Source organism: Oryctolagus cuniculus, chromosome 12 (assembly GCF_964237555.1).
Source record: "Oryctolagus cuniculus chromosome 12, mOryCun1.1, whole genome shotgun sequence".
Lineage (NCBI taxonomy): Eukaryota > Metazoa > Chordata > Mammalia > Lagomorpha > Leporidae > Oryctolagus > Oryctolagus cuniculus.
This window is the reverse complement of record NC_091443.1, coordinates 63,292,143-63,312,254: the sequence shown is the minus strand read 5'-3', so window position 1 is coordinate 63,312,254 and position 20,112 is coordinate 63,292,143. Positions and strand designations below refer to the sequence as shown.

The window sequence follows — 20,112 nt, the reverse complement described above, 5'->3', positions numbered from 1 at the left end:
GTAAAAGTCAGTACTGTCTACAAAGGGACTGCATGAGAAAATTCTTTTATGGGCACCGGTTCAAGTCCTGGTTGTTCTACTTCTGATTTGGCTCCCTGCTAATGTGCCTGGGAAAGCAGTGGAAGATGGCTCAAGTGCTTGGGCCCTGGCCAACTATAAGGAAGACCTGGATGAAGTTCCTGTCTCCTGGTTTCAGCCCAGCTCAGCCCCAGCCTTTGCAACCATTTGGTGAGTGAACCAGCGGATGGAAAATATCTCTCCCTCACTCTCTCTCTGTAACTCTGCTTTTCTATTAAATAGTAAAATCTTTTAAAAAAGAAAATTCATAGAACTGTACAACAAAGCCTGGATTTTACTTCAGTAAATAATAATTTTAACATATCTTTTAAAAAATTTAATGGTAACTAAGTAAACTTAGTTTGCAAATCCATCAGAGTACTGTATTCAGATGCAAAAAGTTCATTTATTTCTCTCCATTTTGTTTTTCTGACAGGCAGAGCGGACAGTGAGAGAGACAGAGAAAGGTCTTCCTTTTTCTGTTGGTTCACCCTCCAATGGCTGCTGCGGCCGGCGCACCGCGCTGATCCGAAGCCAGGAGCCAGGTGCTTCCTCCTGGTCTCCCATGCAGGTGCAGGGCCCAAGTACTTGGGCCATCCTCCACTGCACTCCTGGGCCACAGCAGAGAGCTGGCCTGGAAGAGGGGCAACCGGGACAGAATCCAGCGCCCCAACCGGGACTAGAACGCGGTGTGCCGGCGCCTCAGGCGGAGGATTAGCCTAGTGAGCCGCGGCGCCAGCCTCTATCCATTTTAAAAGGGTAAGACAAACTGCAGAGAAGCAGCTTACCGGTGCTGGGACTGTAGTCTGTCCAGTGGTTCAGCCCTGCGCTGAATTCCTTCCTGAAATATCATATCCGCTTTCTTAAAGTTTTCTCGAGCTTCATACTCTTCAGCCCATGAGATATAGAACTGAGCAAGTGAAATGCCAATCTCTTGGCTGTGCAAATAGCTGTACATATCCAAAGGCTCATTGCATAAGTGCCCCTGTAACAAATGGAAAGTGTTAACAGTAAACCAATTTATGTTTGCTCATTTTGTGCCAAACCATCAATACGTATTGAAGGAAATACATCTATTATTACATAATACATTATGTATCATACTGGGATGCTGCAAAAAAGAAATAAAAGTCAGAGATTAACTTGTAATAAAAGGGGATATAGAGGAAAGGCTTTAAGAAAGGGTGCCAGGGCTGACGCTGTGGCACAGAAGGTTAAAGCTCTGTCCTTGGGTTTCTGCACCCATGTGGAAGTCCCAGAAGAAGCTCCTGGCTCCTGGCTCCAGAATGGCTCAGCTCTGGCCATTGTGGCCATTTGGGGAGTGAACCAGCGGATAAGACCTCTCTCTCTCTCTCTCTCTCTCTCTCTCTCTCTCTGCAAACTCTGCCTTTCAAATAAATAAACTAAATCTTAAAAAAAAGGAGAGGGGCTGCCATTTGAGCCTGACTTTGAAGAAATAGGCTTTCATCAGGTAGAGAATGGAAAGGAAAGGGCATTCTAGCCAGAGAAATAGCACAGGCAAAGATACAGAAGAGTGAAAGTATACAGGGGTTCAGGTAAAACAGGAGTGGAGAAAAAGGTTGGGACAGATCTTGAATATCAAACTAATAAATGTTTGAATTTACCCAACAGGAAATGTCTGTGTGGTGGGACCAGAGAGCTATAAGCAAAAGAATGGTCAAATCTGAATTTTTCTTAGGACTTTGTAAGACCAGATACAATTCAGTAATTCTAAGGGCCGGCACTGTGGTGTAGCGGTTTAAGCTGCTGCCTGTAGTGCCAGCATCCCATATGGGTGCCAGTTCGAGTACCAGCTGCTCCTCTTCCAATCCAGCTCACTTTTATGGCCTGGGAAGGCAGTAGAAGATGGCCTAAGTCCTTGGGCCCCTGCACCCATGTGGGAGACCCAGAAGAAGGCTCCTGGCTTCGGATCGGCCCAGCTCTGACCATTACAGCCATTTGGGAAGTGAACCAATGGATGGAAGACCTCTCTTTCTCTCTACCTCTGCCTCTGCCTCTGCCTCTCTGTAACTCAGCCTTTAAATTAATGAATAAGTCTTATAAAAAAAAATTCTAGTAGCAAGAGGGAGGAATTATCACTAAAAACTCCATAATGTAATCATTTTGATACAATTCTTTAGTAGTTTTTTTTAAGGAAAAAAGAACATATTTCATATATTTTGATTATAACAAAATTTGCTTTTTCTCTACTTAACATTACATCATTCATTTTTCCATGCTGCTGGAAAGTCTTCACTATTATTTTAAACACATGCATAATGTTCTGTATAGAAGAGCTGCCATAATGTAATTCTTCCTCTTCTGGATAGTTAAATCACTTCTAATTTTGCTCACTTATAAATAATTCTATTTTATCTTCCTACATATACTTTTCTCATTTTACACCACTCCCTTAAATAAATTCCTAGAAATACAGCTATCCTGAAAGTAACAAATTGCTCTCTAGGAAGGTTGTGCCAAAATTTAATAATTTACAAGAAATACTAGTTTCACCAGACCCTTATCAGCATTTGAAATTTCATATAAAAATGGCACTTCCGTGTTCTAATTAGGAATTCTTTTACTACGAGAGGCTACCTCTTCTCCTGCTGTTTTACTGGATGTCTTTTCTCTCCTAACTACCAGTTCCTCACTGTCTGGGCCTAAGGTAAGTGCTCAGTGTGTGTGTTGCCAGGAACTCCGTACTTGTTACACTTAAAAGTAATGGCTTGGGGCCAGGGCTGTGGCACAGTGGGTTAACACCCTGGCCTGAAGCACCGGCATCCCATATGGGCGCCAGTTCGAAACCCAACTGCTCCACTTCCAATCCAGCTCTCTGCTATGGCCTGGGAAAGCAGCAGAAGATGGCCCAAGTCCTTGGGCTCCTACACGCACATGGGAGACCTGGAAAAAGCTCCTGGCTCCTGGCTTCGGATCAGCGCAGCTCCAGCCATTGTGGCCAATCAGGGAGTGAACCAGGGACAGAAGATCTCTCTGCCTCTCCTCTCTGTGTACTCTTTCAAATAAATAAATAAATATTAAAAAAAAAAAAAAAAGTAATGGCTTAACTCTGTCTTCACCAATAAAGTAAGCTCCACAAAAGCAGAAAACATCACTATCTACCACGTCTTAATCTCTAGCCAGGGTCTAATAAAACAAATACTGAATAAATGAAACATTCTATTTGTATCTCTGACACAATTTATATTCTAATAGCTTAAATTTTTTTTTAAGATTTTACTTATTTATTTGACGGGTAGAGTTACAGAGAGAGGGAGAGAAAGGTCTTCCATCCACTGGTTCACTCCACAAGTGGCTGCGACAGCTGGAGCTGGGCCTATCTGAAGTAAAGAGCCAGGAGCTTCTTCTGGGTCTCCCATGTGGATGCAGGGGCCCAAACACTTGGGCCATCTTCTAGTGCCTCGAGGCCATAGCAGAGAGCTGGGTTGAAGTAGAGCAGCCGGGACTCAAACTGGCACCCATATGGGATGTTGGCACTGCAGGTGGAAGCTTAGTTTACTATACCAAAGCACTGGCCCTAATAGTTTATTTTTACAGTAATTCAGTAAAAAGGGGTTTTCTACTTATCCAAATTGGAGATGTTTTCTCCTATATGGTGGTATTTAAGGAAAGCTATAATTCTGAATGTGCTATAAGTCTAAAGTCCAGTCCTTGATATGTATTATTACACAGAGTTTAAGATCAATTTCAGGGGCTGGCGCTGTGGTGCAGCAGGTTAACACCCTGGCCTGCAGCGCTGGCATCCCATATGGGTGCCGGTTTAAGACCCGGCTGCTCCTCTTCCCATCCAGCTCTCTGCTATGGCCTGGAAAAGCAGTGGAAGATGACCCAAGTCCTTGGGCCCCTGCACCCATGTGGGAGATTCAGAAGATGTTCCTGGGTTCTGGCTTCAGATTGGCACAGCTCCGGCTGTTGTGGACAACTGGGGAGTGAAACATCGGATGTAAGACCTCTCTCTCTCTCTCCCTCTCTGCCTTTCCTCTCTCTGTAACTCTGACTTTCAAATAAAATAAATAAATCTTTTTTTTTTTTTTTTTTTTTTTTTTTACAGGCAGAGTGGACAGTGAGAGAGAGAGACAGACAGAGAGAAAGGTCTTCCTTTGCCGTTGGTTCACCCTCCAATGGCCGCCGCAGCCAGCATGCTATGGCCGGCACACCGCACTGATCCAAAGGCAGGAGCCAGGTGCTTCTCCTGGTCTCCCATACAGGTGCAGGGCCCAAGCAGTTGGGCCATCCTCCACTGCACTTCCTGGCCACAGCAGAGAGCTGGACTGGAAGAAGGGCAACTGGGACAGAATCCGGCGCCCAACCGGGACTAGAACCCGGTGTGCCAGCGCCACTAGGCGGGGGAATAGCCTATTGAGCTGCGACGCCGGCTAAAATAAATAAATCTTAAAAAAAAAAAATCAATTTTATTTCTTCAACTGGTTTCTGAATGGCTCTGGTGTCCTTGCATGTGGGACAACCAATACAGAGCAGGTTATTCAGAGTGCTGAGGGGAGGGGAGGGGATGGGAGGGGAGGAGAGGGGAGAGAAAGAGGGGAGGGGAGGGGAGAGAAGGAGGGAAGGGGAGAGGAGGGGAGGGGAGAGAAGGAGGGAAGGGGAGAGGAGGGGAGGGGAGAGAAGGAGGGAAGGGGAGGGGAGGAGAGGAGTGAGAAGGAGGGGAGGGGAGGGGAGGGGAAGGGAGGGGAGGGAAGAGAAGGAAGGGGAGGGGAGGGGAGGGGAGGGGAGGAGAGGGGAGAACAGACACAATAACAGAACAACAGGGTTAGATCAACAGAAAAGTTAAAGAAATTTTTTTTGGAAACCCCTAAATAGCCAAACTAATTTTTATTTTCTTTTTTGTTTATTCATTTATTTGAAAGAGAAAGAGAAAGAGAAAGAGAAAGAGAGAGGGAGACAGAGCGCTTTGATTTGGTGGTTTACTCCTCAAATAAGTGCAATAGTCAGGTATGGGCCAGGCCAAAGCCAGAAATTCCATCCTGGTCTCCCACACAGATAGCAGAGGCCCTTGGGCCATCACCCACTGTCTCCCAGGATGCAAATCAGCAGGAAGCTGGATCGAAAGTAGAGTAGCCAGAACTTGAACCAGGCATTCTGATACGGCATGCAGGAGTCCCAAGTGGCAGTGTAACTCTGTGCAACACTGTCCACTCTCTCACTGTATTTATCCTGAACAGCCTGCAGACCATTCCATTAGGAACACGCCTTGACTATATCCTTTATTTCAGGATAATGTCATTGTTCTTCAGAACTATTATTACGGGAATATGTATCCTAATTTTATATTCCAAGTTCTTGCCCCCAGAGATAAGAATTCAAAGAGGAACAGATTGGGGCCAGTGCTGTGGCACAGTGGGTTAACGCCCTGGCCTGAAGCACCAGCATCCCATATGGGCGCTGGTTCTAGTCCCGGCTGCTCCTCTTCCAATCCAGCTCTCTGCTATGGCCTGGGAAAGCAGTAGAAGATGGCCCAAGTCCTTGGGCCCCTGCACCCGCATGGGAGACCCAGAATCTCCTGGCTCCAGATCGGCGCAGCTCCAGCCGTTGCGGCCATCTAGGGAGTAAACCAGCGGATGGAAAACCTCTCTGTCTCTACCTCTCTCTGTAACTCTGTCTTTCAAATAAAATAAAATAAATCTTAAAAAACAAAAACAAAAACAAAAACAAAGAGGCATAGATAAGGTGCAAAAGTGACAGCAGGATTTATTTAAAAGTAAGAGTTAAAACACATTCACTTGTGAGCGTGGGCGATCCCACATGGAGATACCTGCCAAGAGGTTACATAGGAGGAAGATGCCAGAGAAGGCCAACAGCAGCCAAAAGGGCACTTTTTTTTTTTTTTTTTTTTTTACAAGCAGAGTTAGTGAGAGAGAGAGAGACCCAGAGAGAAATGTCTTCCTTCCATTGGTTCACCCCCCAAATGGCCACTAGGGCCGGCGCACTGTGCCGATCTGAAGCCAGGTGCCTCCTCCTGGTCTCCCATGTGGGTGCAGGGCCCAAGCACTTGGGCCATCCTCCACTGCCTTCCCGGGCCACAGCTGAGAGCTGGACAGGAAGAGGAGCAACCAGAACAGAATCCAACATCCCAACTGGGACTAGAACCCAGGGTGCCGGCGCCGTGGCAGAGAATTAGCCAAGCCACACTCAATTCTAACAGCTCCTTTTAAGTGGTAGGGCGTGGTGCCCTAATTGAATATACAAACAGGGTGGAGCCTGGGCAGGGTTTAGTGTGCTTGAGGCCTTCTGGGAGGATTATGGCGCCTCCAGTGGAGTTCAACATCCATACAGCCATAACGGCATCTCCTCCTTCCTCATTCTGGGTGAGACACAGGTACATCTTGGGAAAGTGTGTGTACTGGATTGACAAGTAAGGGAGTGGAGTTACAGTGCAGGGCTACACAGAAATTGTGAGAGAATCTTCCATCGCATTTATTCCTACCTAATTTTCCTGCCTATTTCTCTCACATCATTAGCACCAGGTTAATATAAGTGAAAAGAGAAATTATTCTAATTAATTTTTACTTTTAATAACTTCAATTGCATGTAATCACAGGATTTTAGGATTAAAAGTCACTTTAGGGGCTGGTGCTGTGGTATAGCGGGTAAAGCAGCCCCCTGCAGTGCAGGCATCCCATATGATGCCAGTTCAAGTCCCAGCTGCTCCACTTCCAATACAGCTCTCTGCTATGGCCTGGGAAAGCAATAGAAGATGGCCCAAATCCTTGGGCCCTTGCACCCATGTGGGAGACCCAGAAGAAGCTCCTGGCTCCTGGCTTTGGACTGGCACAGCTCCAGCCGGTGCAGCCAATTGGGGAGTGAACCAGCAGATGAAAGACTTCTGTCTCTCTGCCTCCTCTTTGTGTAACTCTTTCAAAAAATAAACAAACATATTTTTTTAAAAATTCACTTTAGAGACTCAACTAATCCAACCTTGTAATAAATCACATAAAAATATTATATAGGGGCCGGCGCCGCAGCTCAATAGGCTAGTCCTCCACCTAGCAGTGCACTGGGTTCTAGTCCCGGTCGGGGCGCCGGATTCTTTCCCGGTTGCCCCTCTTCCAGGCCAGCTCTCTGCTGTGGCCAGGGAAGGCACTGGAGGATGGCCCAAGTGTTAGGGCCCTGCACCCGATGGGAGACCAGGAGAGGCGCTTGGCTCCTGCCTTCGGATCAGCGCGGAGCGCCGGCTGCAGCGCGCCAGCCGTGGCAGCCACTGGAGGGTGAACCAATGGCACAAAGGAAGACCTTTCTCTCTGTCTCTCTCTCTCTCACTATCCACTCTGCCTGTCAAAAAAACAAAAAAACAAAAAAAAAAAAAAAAGAAAAAGAAAAAGAAAAAGAAAATATTACATAGGACAGAATAAAAGATAAAATCTACTAGTATACTAGGGACCATAATTTCCAGGCTACCTAATCTGCTTGGCATTCTCTGGATGCCATTTTTTGGTTATAAATCTCTGTAAATAATATGCCTAAAGTAATTTCTCCAACCTATAGTTAGGACGTCAAAACATTTGTCCAATGTCCTGCACAAATCAAGAGACATTATACTTTCACCCAACTTCCTACACTTACCACCCTTTGAGGTTAAAAGAAGTCCTCCTTCAAAAGATATATTTTAGCCAGAAATTTTAATCAGTTTCAAATGTCAACATTTTTCATATTACAGTGGTTGTAAAAAAAACTCTAAATACTTATTACTATTTTCTAATTTCTCTTTGGAAAAAAGCAGTGAAATTAATGTCTAAGAATCCCTGGTTATTATTTTTATGAAAAATATTTCCATGGAAAAATTCTAAAGTGTTCAAAAAATAAAACAGCTATACATCGAGTAAGACAGTACAAAGGGGTCAAACAGACATTTTTTGCTATGGCCATACACTAGGTGAAACGAAGTCCAAAGATCATGAAAAACTAATACATCACTTTTTTATGATGATGATTCTCATAAAAACAGACAGGGATACCTGAATCAGCTAAGGAGTTGTCCTCCAGCTTCTGGCTCCTATACCTTCTCCTCCAGGACAGTTACCCAGCCCATTATATTTAGAAGAAATAAACAATCCACAGGCACTAAGAGATCTATAGACCTTCTGATCAATCTTAGAGGGTTGAGAAAGTTTATTATACTAGATTGAGGTTCTTTTTTACATAGAATTAATTTAACAACTGTTGAATATTTACTAACATCTACTACTTATTAAACGGCTCAGGTTTTACTCCCTTCCTTCCTCCACTTTGTTTAATAGTTTAAAGCCAGATGGCACTCAAACTTAGCAATTTGGGGACAGCATCATAGCACAGCAGGTTAAGCTCCCACCTATGATGCAAGCATCCCATATGAGCACCAGTTCAAGTACCAGCTGTTCCGCTTCCAATCCAGCTCCCTGCTAATGTACCTGGCAAGGCAGAGGAAGATGGCCCTAGTGCTTGGGTCCCTACCATGGGGGAAGCCCACAGGTGGAGAACCAGATGGAGTTCCAGGCTCCTGGTTACAGGCTGGCTCAACCCCAGCCACTGCAGCTAGTTGGGGAGTGAACCAGTGGATGGAGGATCTCTCCGTCTCTCCCTCTCTTGGTTAACTCTGCCTTTCAAATAAATAAATAGATCTTAAAAAAAAAAAAAAAAAAAAAAAAAAAAAAAAAGACTTACCAATTTAAGCCAGAGACTGAGAAATCTGGGATCACTATAATACCGTTTTTCTCCTTGTAGTGCTTCTATAGCTCTCTCTAATAATGTGGACATGTTACTCTCCTTCCCGCCTTGAGGATAGTTTTGCTCTGTCCAGCTAATATACCTAGATGAGGAGAAAAGGTAAGAACATATTTTAAGCTTTTGTTCTTGCTCCAAGAATCTTTCCAGATTTTTTTTTTTTTTTTTTTTTTTTTTTTTTTTTTGATAGGCAGAGTTAAGACAGTAAGAGAGAGACAGGGAGAAAGGTCTTCCTTTTTTCTGTTGGTTCACCCCCCAAGTGGCCAGCGCATTGTGGCGGGTTGCTACACCAATCCGAAGCCAGGAGCCAGGTGCTTCATCCAGGTCTCCCATGCAGGTGCAGGGCCCAAAGCACTTGGGCCATCCTCCACTGTACTCCCGGGCCACAGCAGAGAGCTGGACTGGAAGAGGAGCAACCGGACAGAACTGGTGCCCCAACCAGGACTAGAACGCGGGGTGCTGGCGCCGCAGGTGGAGGATTAGCCTAGTGAGCCATGGCGCCAGCCTTCCAGACTTCTTTAAATAGGAATATCTAGGGGCCAGCGCTGAGGCGCAGCAGGTTAAAGCCCTGGCCTGCAGTGCCGACATCCCATATGGGCACCGGTTATAGTCACGGCTGCTCCTCTTCCGATCCAGCTCTCTGCTATGGCCTGGGAAAGCAGTGGAAGATGGCCCAAGTCCTTGGGCCCCTGCACCCATGTGGGAGATCTGGAAGAAGCTCCTGGCTCCTGGCTTCAGATGGGTGCAGCTCTGGCTGTTGCAGCCATCTGGGAAGTGAACCAGTGGAGGATGACCTCTCTCTCTGTCTCTACCTCTCTCTGTCACTCTTTCAAATAAATAAAATAAATCTAAAAAAAAAAAAAGAAAAAAGAAATATCTAAGGTGCCAGCACTGTGGCAAGTGACCTAAGCCTCCACCGGCAGCACCAGGATCCCTTATGGGTACCTGTTCTAGCCCTGACTGTTCTTCTTCTGATCCAGCTCTGTGCTATGGCCTGGGAAAGCAGAACTTGGCCCAAGTCCTTGGGCCCCTCCACCCGCTTGGGACACCCTGAAGAAGCTCCTGTCTCCTGACTTCAAATAAGCCTAGCTTGGGCATTGCAGCCACCTGGGGAGTTAACCAGCAGAAGACCTCTCCCTGTCTGTACCTCTCTGTGTAGCTCTACTGCTCAGATAAATAAATAACATATTTTAAAAACAAAGAAATATTTAATACACTGAAAAAATGTTTCTTTAGAGGTGCTCAATGACATGTCCTAAGCCTGTATCCCTCAAACTTTTCCAGAGTTATTTCTAACACAGGCTTAGGGAAACACGAGACGTAGGCATAAAAGGGCATAGCCCAAATTTGCATGCCATAAACTCTGAATTTCTTTGACATTAAACATTTCAGGGATACATACTGTGACTACTCTGGATTTCTGTACCCACGCAATGCCACTTTCTATCTGGCACACCATTCTATATGCCCCAACTGGAGAAACACGGCCATCTAGACTCATTCATCCATACTTCTTTTGCTCAATTAAATAAACAGACCCACCTATCCCAAACATCCAGAGGGTCATTTCCAGTGTAAAATCGAATTTCAGATTCAAATGCCCTGAAATTTAAGCAGAAAATGTTAGCATATGCATAATGATAACAGCCAAGAACAAGTACCACTTTCACTTTTATTCTTTTATTTATTATTTCAACCTAGATACTAGTTTGAGGAGTTGTTAGGAAGAAAAATGATAGAAATAATTAAGGTTCTTCCTGATAACAGGAGGGATAAAATACCTACATATTAAAGCAGCAAATGTCAAGGCAACACACAGAAAAGCAGTTTTACACAGCAATGAAAAGCTCTGGAACATGATTCCCTCCACCAATCACTAGCTGAAAGACACTGCTCAGGCTATTTAAACTCTGTTTTCAGTTTCCTCACCTGTAAAATGGAGATAATAAAATTATTTATTAAGTTGATTAGTCTTAAATGTAAAGTGAATAAACACAATAAACAATAAATGATAGCTTTTGTATATATGACAGTATTAACAAACTATTTACACATGCATAGAAATAATAAAAATCTAAAGAAAAATTCCACAAGTAATATTAGAGAAGAAAACTATATAATTCCATAAGTTCCTCAAATAAAGTATAAAATATGACTACAAAAAGCTGAGAAAGGTAGGGGCCAAATATTGATTGACCAAGTAAAATAAATGGGGAATATTACATAATAAATCATACTTTTGATAAATATTTAATATTAATATTTAATAAATTAATTAATATTTAATATTGATATATTAATATTATTAATGTGGTATTAATATTATAATATAATATTAATATATAATAATATTTAATAAAAATTATACAAAGGATTAGATTTTCTAGAAAAAATAAAATTCCCTGACACAAAGGAATTTATATTCTAATAAAAAAGACAAAGTTAATTAACTAACAATGCAAAGGAGTACAGTATTGTATTACAACTGCCAAACTTGTTAGAAATGCAAGGAGGTAACATGACACAGCCTCACAAGGTGTGACTCTGAAGCAATCTTAAGATTTGAAAGAAAAAGGGAGCTGTCCACGAGAGGGAAACTAATATATGAACTAAAGCTGTGAAGTGGGACAGTTTATCCAGAGGAAACTGAGGGGACCCTAAGCTTAACATAAACTTGGCATTGAGAATAAATGGAGACAACTAGAGAGGTAAGAAGGTCATGTCCACTACTGGTTCTTTAATTGGTGGGGTCAAGAAACATTATAAGAATAAGAAGTAGGGGGCGCTGGCGCTGTGGAGCAGCGGGTTAACGCCCTAGCCTGAAGCGCTGGCATCCCATATGTGTGCCAGTTCAAAACTCGGCTGCTCCACTTCTGATCCAGCTCTCTGCTATGGCCTGGGAAAGCAGTGGAAGATTGCCCCAGTCCTTGGGCCCCTGCACCTGCGTGGGAGACCTGGAGGAGGCTCCTGGCTCCTGGCTTTGGATCGGCACAGCTCTGGCCGTTGCAGCCAGTAGGGGAGTGAACCATAAGATGAAAGACCTCTCCTCTCTGTGTAACTCTGACTTTCAAATAAATAAATAAATCTTAAAAAAAAAAAAAAAAAAAGACAGGAAGTAGGACTGGTATATAGGGGCACACCAGGTTAAGCCTCAACCTGTGATGCTGGCATCCCATATGGGCACGGATCAAGAACTGGCTGCTCCAATTCCGATCAAGCTCTCTGCTATGGCCTGGGAAAGCCATGGAAGGTGGCCCAACTCCTTGGGACCCAGCACCCACATGGGAGACCCAGAAGAAGCTCCAGGCTCCTGGCTTTGAATCGGCTCAGCTCCAGCCGTTGCGGCCTTTTGGGGAGTGAACCAGCAAATGGAAGACCTCTCTTTGCCTCTGCCTCTCTGTAACTGCCTTTCAAATAAATAAATATATCTTTTTTAAAAAATAGAAAGCATTAGAAGAAAGTACCTTAATCATGGCAATATACTATGAGATAATGAGATTATCTACAGAAACAGTAAAAAAATAAAATCCAAGATATTACTGATAAAAATCAGCAATCTTCCAAATTGATCTATAGATTCAGTGCAATCTAATCAAAACCCCAGCAGGCTCTTTTCTAGAAACTGACAAGTTACTTGTTTGGAAAGGCAAAGTATCAAGAATAAACTTTTTTTTTTTTTTTTTTTAACAGGCAGAGTGGACAGTGAGAGAGAGACAGACAGACAGAAAGGTCTTCCTTTGCCATTGGTTCACCCTCCAATGGCCGCCACGGCCTGCGCGTTGTGGCTGGCGCACCGCGCTGATCCGAAGGCAGGAGCCAGGTGCTTATCCTGGTCTCCCATGGGGTGCAGGGCCCAAGCACTTGGGCCATCCTCCACTGCACTCCCGGGCCATAGCAGAGAGCTGGCCTGGAAGAGGGGAAGAATAAACTTTTAAAACGAACAACGGAAGTTGGAGAACTTACCCTGCTTGACTTACTACATAAGGCTAATCAAGACAATGTGTTATTGGTGAAAGGATAAGCAATTAGATCAATAGAACAGAGAACAAGAGAGTCCAGAAATGACCCACACATATGTATTCAAATGATTCTAGATGAGGGCTCCAAAGTAATTTAATGATGAAATAAAAACAAATTCCAACAAAAGGAGGCAGAACAACTAAATGGAAACCCACAGGGGAAAAAAAGAACTTTTATATCAACCTCACAGCATACCCAAGTATAAATGTAAGATGAACCATACAGCTAGACATAAAAGTCCCAGGACAAAGGTACTAAAAGAAAACGCAGGAGAGTATCTTCTGCCATAAAAGCAAATCACTGGGGCCGGCACCAAGGCGTAGTGGGTAAAGCCGCTGCCTGCAGTGCCAGCATCCCATGTGGGCGCCAGTTCAAGACCTGCCTGCTCCACCTCCGATCCAGCTCTCTGCTATGGCCTGGGAAAGCAGAAGATGCCCCAAGTCCTTGGACCCCTGCATCCGCGTGGAAGACCCAGAAGAAGCTCCTGGCTTCGGATCAGCACAGCTCTGGCCGTTGTGGCCATCTGGGGAGTGAACTAGTGATGGAAGACCTCTCTCTCTGCCTCTCCTTCCCTCAGTGTAACTCTGCCTTTCAAATTAAAAAAAAAAAAAAAAAAAAAGGCGAATCACTAACTAAACTTCATCAGAATCTAAAACTTGGTGATTAAAAGTCAGTCATGGACTGGGAAACATTATTTGTAACACATGTATCTGATAAAGGGCTTGTACATAGGAGGCATAAAAAACTTTTGCAAGCCCATTTGAAACACATACGCCACAAAAGGTCAATAAGCATGTGAAAGAGGGAAATGTGAAATAAAAACATAAGGAGAGGGGCCAGCACTGTGGTGTAGTGGGTAAAGCTGCCTCCTGCAGTGGCAGCATCCCATATGGGCGCCAGTTCGAGTCCTGGCTGCTCCACTTCTGATCCAGCTCTCTGCTGTGGCCTGGGAAAGCAGCAGAAGATGGCCCAAGTCCTTGGGCCCCTGCACCCACATGGGAGACCCGGAGGAAGCTCCTGGCTCCTGGCTTCAGATCGGTGTAGCTCCGGCGGTTGCGGCCAACTAGGGAGTGAACCATTGGATGGAAGACTTCTCTCTCTCTGACTCTCCTTTCTCTCTGTGTAACTCTGACTTTCAAATAAATAAATAAATATTTAAAAAAAATTAAACTTGGGGCCGGTGCAGTGGCACACTAGGTTAATCCTCCACCTGCAGCACCGGCATCTCATATGGGCGCTGGGTTCTAGCCCTGGATGCTCCTCTTCCAATCCAGCTCTGCTGTGGCCCGGGAAAGCAGTGGAGGATGGCCCAAGTGCTTCCTGTGCCCACATAGGAGACCAGGAAAGAAGCTCCTGGCTCCTGGCTTCGGATCGGCGTAACTCTGGCCGTGGCGGCCATTTGGGGATTGAACCAACGGAAATTTAAAAACAATAAAACATTCTTTATAGAAAACACTAGTCCTCAGGAAAGATGTTGTGGTGCAGCTGGTTAGGGAGGCTCTCAGCCCACATCAGAGTGCCTGGAATCTAGTCCTGCTCCCATCTCTGCCCAGTTTCCTACTAATGCACCTGGGAGGCAGCAGGTGACAGCGTAAGTACATGGGTGGGCTGTCAACCCACAGGGGAGACTCAGATCGAGTTCTGGCTCCTGGATTTGGTCTGGTCCTGCCCTGGCTGTTGCAGGCGTCTGGGGAGTAAACCAACAGATGGAAAATCAATCTCTCTCTCTCTGGCACTTACCTTTCAAAAAAGTAAGTAATTTTTAAAAAACCCCATTATTCTTTAGCGACCAACTAATACAATTAGGATGAGACAGCAATGAGTAAGATCATTCAGGTGGGTTTTAGTACAATTAAATTTTTAAAAAGATCATTTATGAAAGTCATTATGTTATACTTTAAGTGAAACATTCATCTGATTATTGAGCATTCTTGGTTTATCATAGGGTTATATACGATGAATTGCAGTTTAAAATATCCTAAATCAAAAATGCATTTAATACCCCTAACCTACAGAACATCCTCACTGAGCAACCCAGCGCTGTAGAGGGTTGTTTACCCTCAAGATCTAGTGGCTGGTCTGCAGCTCGTTGCTGCTGCCACTATCTAGCATCCTGAGAGCCTATACAGCTTATTGCTAGCCTGGAAAAAGGCCAAAGTTCAAATTTCAAAGTTCAGTTTCTACTGAACAAGTATTGCTTGACCATCATAAGGTCAAAAATCACTAAGTCAAACCATCCTATGCTGAGGGTCGATAAAATATGTTATAGGTATATAAAAAGATGTTTAGAAGGCAAATAAGAGATACCAGTGGTAGTTAACAATCCTGGAATATTTGAAATGAAACAAGAGCTGAGAGCAAAGAACACAGATCTAAGTGAAACTGATTAGGAAGCCAATAAGAAAACAGGGAAAGTAGCTAGAGAAGTGGAAAAACAAGTATAATGTCACGGAAGTCAGGAAAAAGAGTAAAAGATTTAATATTCCTGTCTCTGAGACAAAACTATAAAACACAGTGCTCTTACAGATTCAATGAGTTGGATAAGGATAGTCATTATATTATAATCCAAAAGTATAATTTGCTTATGATAGAAGAACTTTTTGGTCAGAAATTGAAGGTAGAAACTGATACTTAGTTTTATGTTTTTAAATAGATTCAATATAGTTCATAGATACAATTCTAGGAATAAAATATTCCCTTCTTTCTTTCCTCCTTCCCTCTGAAAAAGATTTCTTAAAATATGTTAAAGAGCAAGATCCATAGATCTGTTTGAATAATGTAAGAGTGTTTTTCAGCCTTTACTATTCAGAGTTTGTTAAATCATGTTTAAGGGGCCAGAGTTGTGGTATAGCAGTCTAAAGTTAAGCCACAGCTTATGATGCTGGCAGAGTGCTGGCTCAAGTCTAGGTTGCTCTGCTTTGGATCCAGCTCCTTACTATGCCTGGGAAAGCAGCAGAAAATGGCCCAAGTGCTTGGGCCCCTGCCACCCACAAGGAAGACCTGGATAGGTTCCTTGCTCCTGGCTTCAGCCAAGGCCGTTGTGGTATTTAGGGAGTGAACTAACAAATGGAACATCTCTCTCTTTCTCTGTCTCTCCCTCTGTCATTTTGCCTTTCAAATAAAATACATCTTAAAAAATAATTAAGAAACTTTCTAGTATAAATCCAGATTCTTAGTTTTGTATGATCCTTGGAGACCACTTTTTTTTTTCACATTCTCAAAAATATTTTCCCAAGCAGCATCACTCTCCCTCAGTACTCACAGTCTAAGGAGGCACTCTCTAATTGATATTTATCAAAAAGATGTTTGTTCAAGGGCGCAGATTGACTAATATTTTTGAGAAATATTAAAATATGATACTTGTGGGGCTGGTGCTATGGCATAGTGGGTTTAGACGCCACCTGCAGAGCCAGCATCCCATCTGGATGGCCGGTTCAAGTCCTGGCTACTCCACTTCTGATAGCTCCCTGCTGATGTTCCTGGGAAAGCAGCAGAAGATGGCCCAAGTCCTGGGCCCCTGCCACCCACGTGGGAAACTCAGAAGAGGCTCCTGGCTCATGACTTTGGCCTGACCCAGCCTTGGGCATTGCAGCCATTTGGGGAGTGAACCAGAGGATGGAAGATCTCTCTATATACATATATCTCCATCTCTCTCTGTAACTCTGACTTTGAAATAAATAAATCTTTAAAAAAAAGATACCTGCTTTACTATATTCAATGTCTCCACTATAATTTTCTTTCAATTTTTATTGATAAAAGAATTGGGCTGCTCTATGACATGAAATCCTATAGCCCTTTTTGTTAATTATGCTTGAGACCTTCCGAGAGCTGCTGCATGAGGCACGAGAACAGGTTCTCGTACTCCTGATGCCACCCCACACAGATCCGTGCCCCATGCCCTCTACCATAGTTGGGGATGAAGGACAACAGGCAGAACTCCAACCTATCCCACACACCGTTTCTGCTGCTGAAGAGTCGTGTTGCAGGCAGAGTCCTGCTGTGCCAGTGCTCCCTGAAGTGTGGACATGATCCGCCCTTGCCTTAAGGGTTGTACGTTTTCCTTGCTCAGCTCCCATTCATCTCCCTCCAGGCACATGGCGTCACTGTGAAGAACACAACAGTAAATCTCATACCAACACTTACCTACTACAGCGCTAGTGTAATTGTAAATGTTTTCCGATAGGTGATTATGTATGATCTTTGGGTTGAATGCTGTAGGTTAGAATATTAGTAATGTTATTATACTCCTGACCTTTTGAGCCTTTCTGTCATGTGCTTCTTAAGTTTATGGTTATAGTATTGCCTAATAGAAGAGAGAATTTGCTGAGAGTACTATGAATATAAAATTAAGTTTTTTTAAAAAAAATTTTTTTTAAGTTAGCATTACTTTTTTTAAGATTTATTTTATTTATTTGAAAAGGAGAGTTAGGGCTGGCGCCGTGGCTCAGTTGGCTAATCCTCCACTGCGGCGCCGGCACCCCACGTTCTAGTCCCGGTTGGGCACCAGTTCTGTCCCGGTTGCTCCTCTTCCAGTCCAGCTCTCTGCTGTGGCCCAGGAGGGCAGTGGAGGATGGCCCAGGTCCTTGAGCCCTACACCCACATGGGAGACCAGGAGGAAGCACCTGGCTCCTGGCTTCGGATCAGCGCAGCGCGCCGGCTGCAACGCACTGAACATAGTGGCCATTTGGGGGGTGAACCAACAGAAAAAGGAAGACCTCTCTCTCTGTCTCTCTCTCTCTCACTGTCTAACTCTGTCAAAAAAAAAAAAAAAAAAAAAAAAAAAGAAAGAAAGAAAAGTAGAGTTAGAGATGGGTGGGGGGAGACAGAGAGAGAGAGAGAGCTCTTTCATCCGTTGGTTTACTCCCCGAAATGGCCGCAGTGGCTGGGCCTGCCTGGACCATGCGGAAGCCAAGAGCTTTGTCTGGGTCTCCCACATGGGTATAGGGGCCCAAATACCTGGACCATCCTCTGCTGCTTTCCCAGGAGCTTTAGCAGGGAGCTGGACTGGAAGTGGAGCAGCTGGGACTTGAACCAGAGCCCATATGGAAAGCCAGCATCGCAGGCAGTGGCTTTACCTGCTATGCTACAACACTAGCCCCTAAAATTAAGTTTAAAGTAGGAAGAAGGGGCCAGGGCCTCTCACCTAGAGTGTCAACATCACATACGGGTGCCAGTTCAAATCCCAGCTGCTCCACTTCCGACGTACCCACTTTCGAGACCTGGAAGAAGCTCCCAGCTCCTGGCTGTGGTCTGCCCCAGCCCCAGCTGTTGTGGCCATTTGAGGAGTGAACCAGTGGATGGAAGATCTGTTCTCTCTGTGTCTCCCTCTCTCTCTGTATCTCTGCCTTTCAAGTGAATAAATAAATCTTTAAAAATAAATAAAGCAGGAAGAAAAAAAGCCAAAAAGATGTTATAAATAGGGCAAAATAAACAAAAGGGCAGCAGCTCTCTGCCAGCCACTGAATGTATCATCTGGTTTAATTTAAAATTAATAAAGTGGGGCCTATGTTGTGACATAGCAGGTTGGGCTGCCACAAGCAATGCTGGCATCCTGTACCAGAGCACATGTTTGAAGCCCAGGGGCTCTGTTCTGGCCCAGTTCCTTGCAGATGCACTGAGAAAGCAGTGGAGAATGACCAGGGTACTTGGGCCCCTAACACATATATGGGAGACCCCGATAAAGTTCTGCATTTCAGGCTTTAGCCTGGTCCAGCTCTAGCTGTTGCTGCTATTTGGGAAGTGAACCAGTAACAAAGGGTCTTTTTCTCTCTGTCTCCCTCTCTGTGTGTCATTCTGCCTTTCAAAAAAAAAAAAAAAAAAAAACTTAAAAAATATATAATTAGGGGCTGCCACTGTGGCTGTGGCATAGCAGATAAAGCCACGACTTGCAGTGCTGGCATCATCTATGGGGGCTGCTTTGAGTCCTAGCTGCTCCACTTCCGATCCAGTTCCCAGCTATAGCCTGGGAAAGCAATAGAAGATGGCCCAAGTCCTTGGGCCCCTGCACCAGCATGGGAGACCTGGAAGAAGCCCCTGGATCCTGGCTTCAGATGGGCTCAGCTCAAGCCATTGCGGTCATCTGGGGAGTGAACCAGCAGATGAAAAACACCTCTCTCTACTACTCTGGTGCTCTGCAATGGTCAGAAGTCACTTCTGATGAAGAGATTTTATCTCTGAGTTTAAAAGAAAAGCGAATAAAAAAAAAGAAAAGAAAAGAAAAGAAAAGAAAAGAAAAGAAAAGAAAAGAAAAGAAAAGAAAAGAAAAGAAAAGAAAAGAAAAGTGAGACAGGCATTATTTTTCAAAACAGAGTGAAAGTTATGTAGGACTTCAGTGTAAATGAAAAGTGGAAAACTCTCCATAAGAAAATAACTAAGAACAGGTGTTGTGGTGCAGTGGGTCAAGCTGCCACCTGGGACACCTACATTGCATACAGGAGTGCCTGGTTCAAGTCTCAACTACTACGAACTTCCAATCCAGCTTCCTGCTAATACATCTAAGAGGCAATAGATGAGTTTCGGCTACCTATGTGGGACCCCCAGATAGAGTTCCTGGCTCCTAGCTTCAGCCTGGCCCAGTCCCGGCTGTTGCTGGCATTTGGGGAGTGAACAAGTGGACCCCTCTCTCTCTGTGTCTCTCCCTCTGTCTCTGTCTTTCAAATAAAAAAATAAATAATAAAAAAAGAATGTACTTTTCCTATTAATTAGCATTGTAACCATCCCTAGCTTTTAAACTATACTATGTGAGTCCTGTAATGTAAGAACTGTGTCAGTTCTTTTTGTATCACATGGTCTAATACAGGATATGACAACTACTCTAAGAACTAAGCAGATGTTTGTTGAATTCCCCCGAATTTTTTCTCTTGCTCTTAAAATGGTGAGCTGGACTTGCCCCTTCTCCTCCTGCCTCTTGGCAGAACTGCTCCTCCCGGTGTTCCCCATCTCAGTAAATGCAATTCTATTCTTCCAGTGGCTCAAGCCACTGCCTCGATGCCCCCTCACACTCCCAGGCAATCAGCAAATCTGTTGTTTCACTTTCAAAATATCTCCATAAATCACCCACTTCTCAACATCTCCACTATTTTCTCTTGCCTGGATTATTTCAACAACCTATTAACTAGTCTACCTGTCTGTCCCTTGTCTACCTTTAGTCTACCCAACACAGCAGCCAAGGTGATTTCACTGAAACCCAAGTCGGATCATGTCTTCCCTGGGCTCAAAACCTTCCAATGATTTTCTATCGCAATCAGAACCAAGTCTGCATCTTCACTTGTCAAAATTTCCTTTCACAAGGCAGTGGAA

General features: G+C 44.2%; 1 protein-coding gene across 2 annotated transcripts in view; it reads right to left on the bottom strand.

Moving 5' to 3' along the window:
• BUB1B (BUB1 mitotic checkpoint serine/threonine kinase B) overlaps nt 1-20,112 on the bottom strand; it is a 64,765-nt gene that overhangs the window by 43,298 nt on the left and 1,355 nt on the right. For both annotated transcript variants that reach the window (XM_070053979.1, XM_070053980.1), the window contains exons 2-5: nt 16,770-16,916; nt 10,336-10,395; nt 8,734-8,878; nt 846-1,042 (exon numbers count right to left, since the gene is read on the bottom strand). In XM_070053979.1, coding sequence (XP_069910080.1) covers nt 846-1,042; nt 8,734-8,878; nt 10,336-10,395; nt 16,770-16,916 — 549 coding nt within the window. The remainder of the gene's footprint in view (nt 1-845; nt 1,043-8,733; nt 8,879-10,335; nt 10,396-16,769; nt 16,917-20,112) is intronic.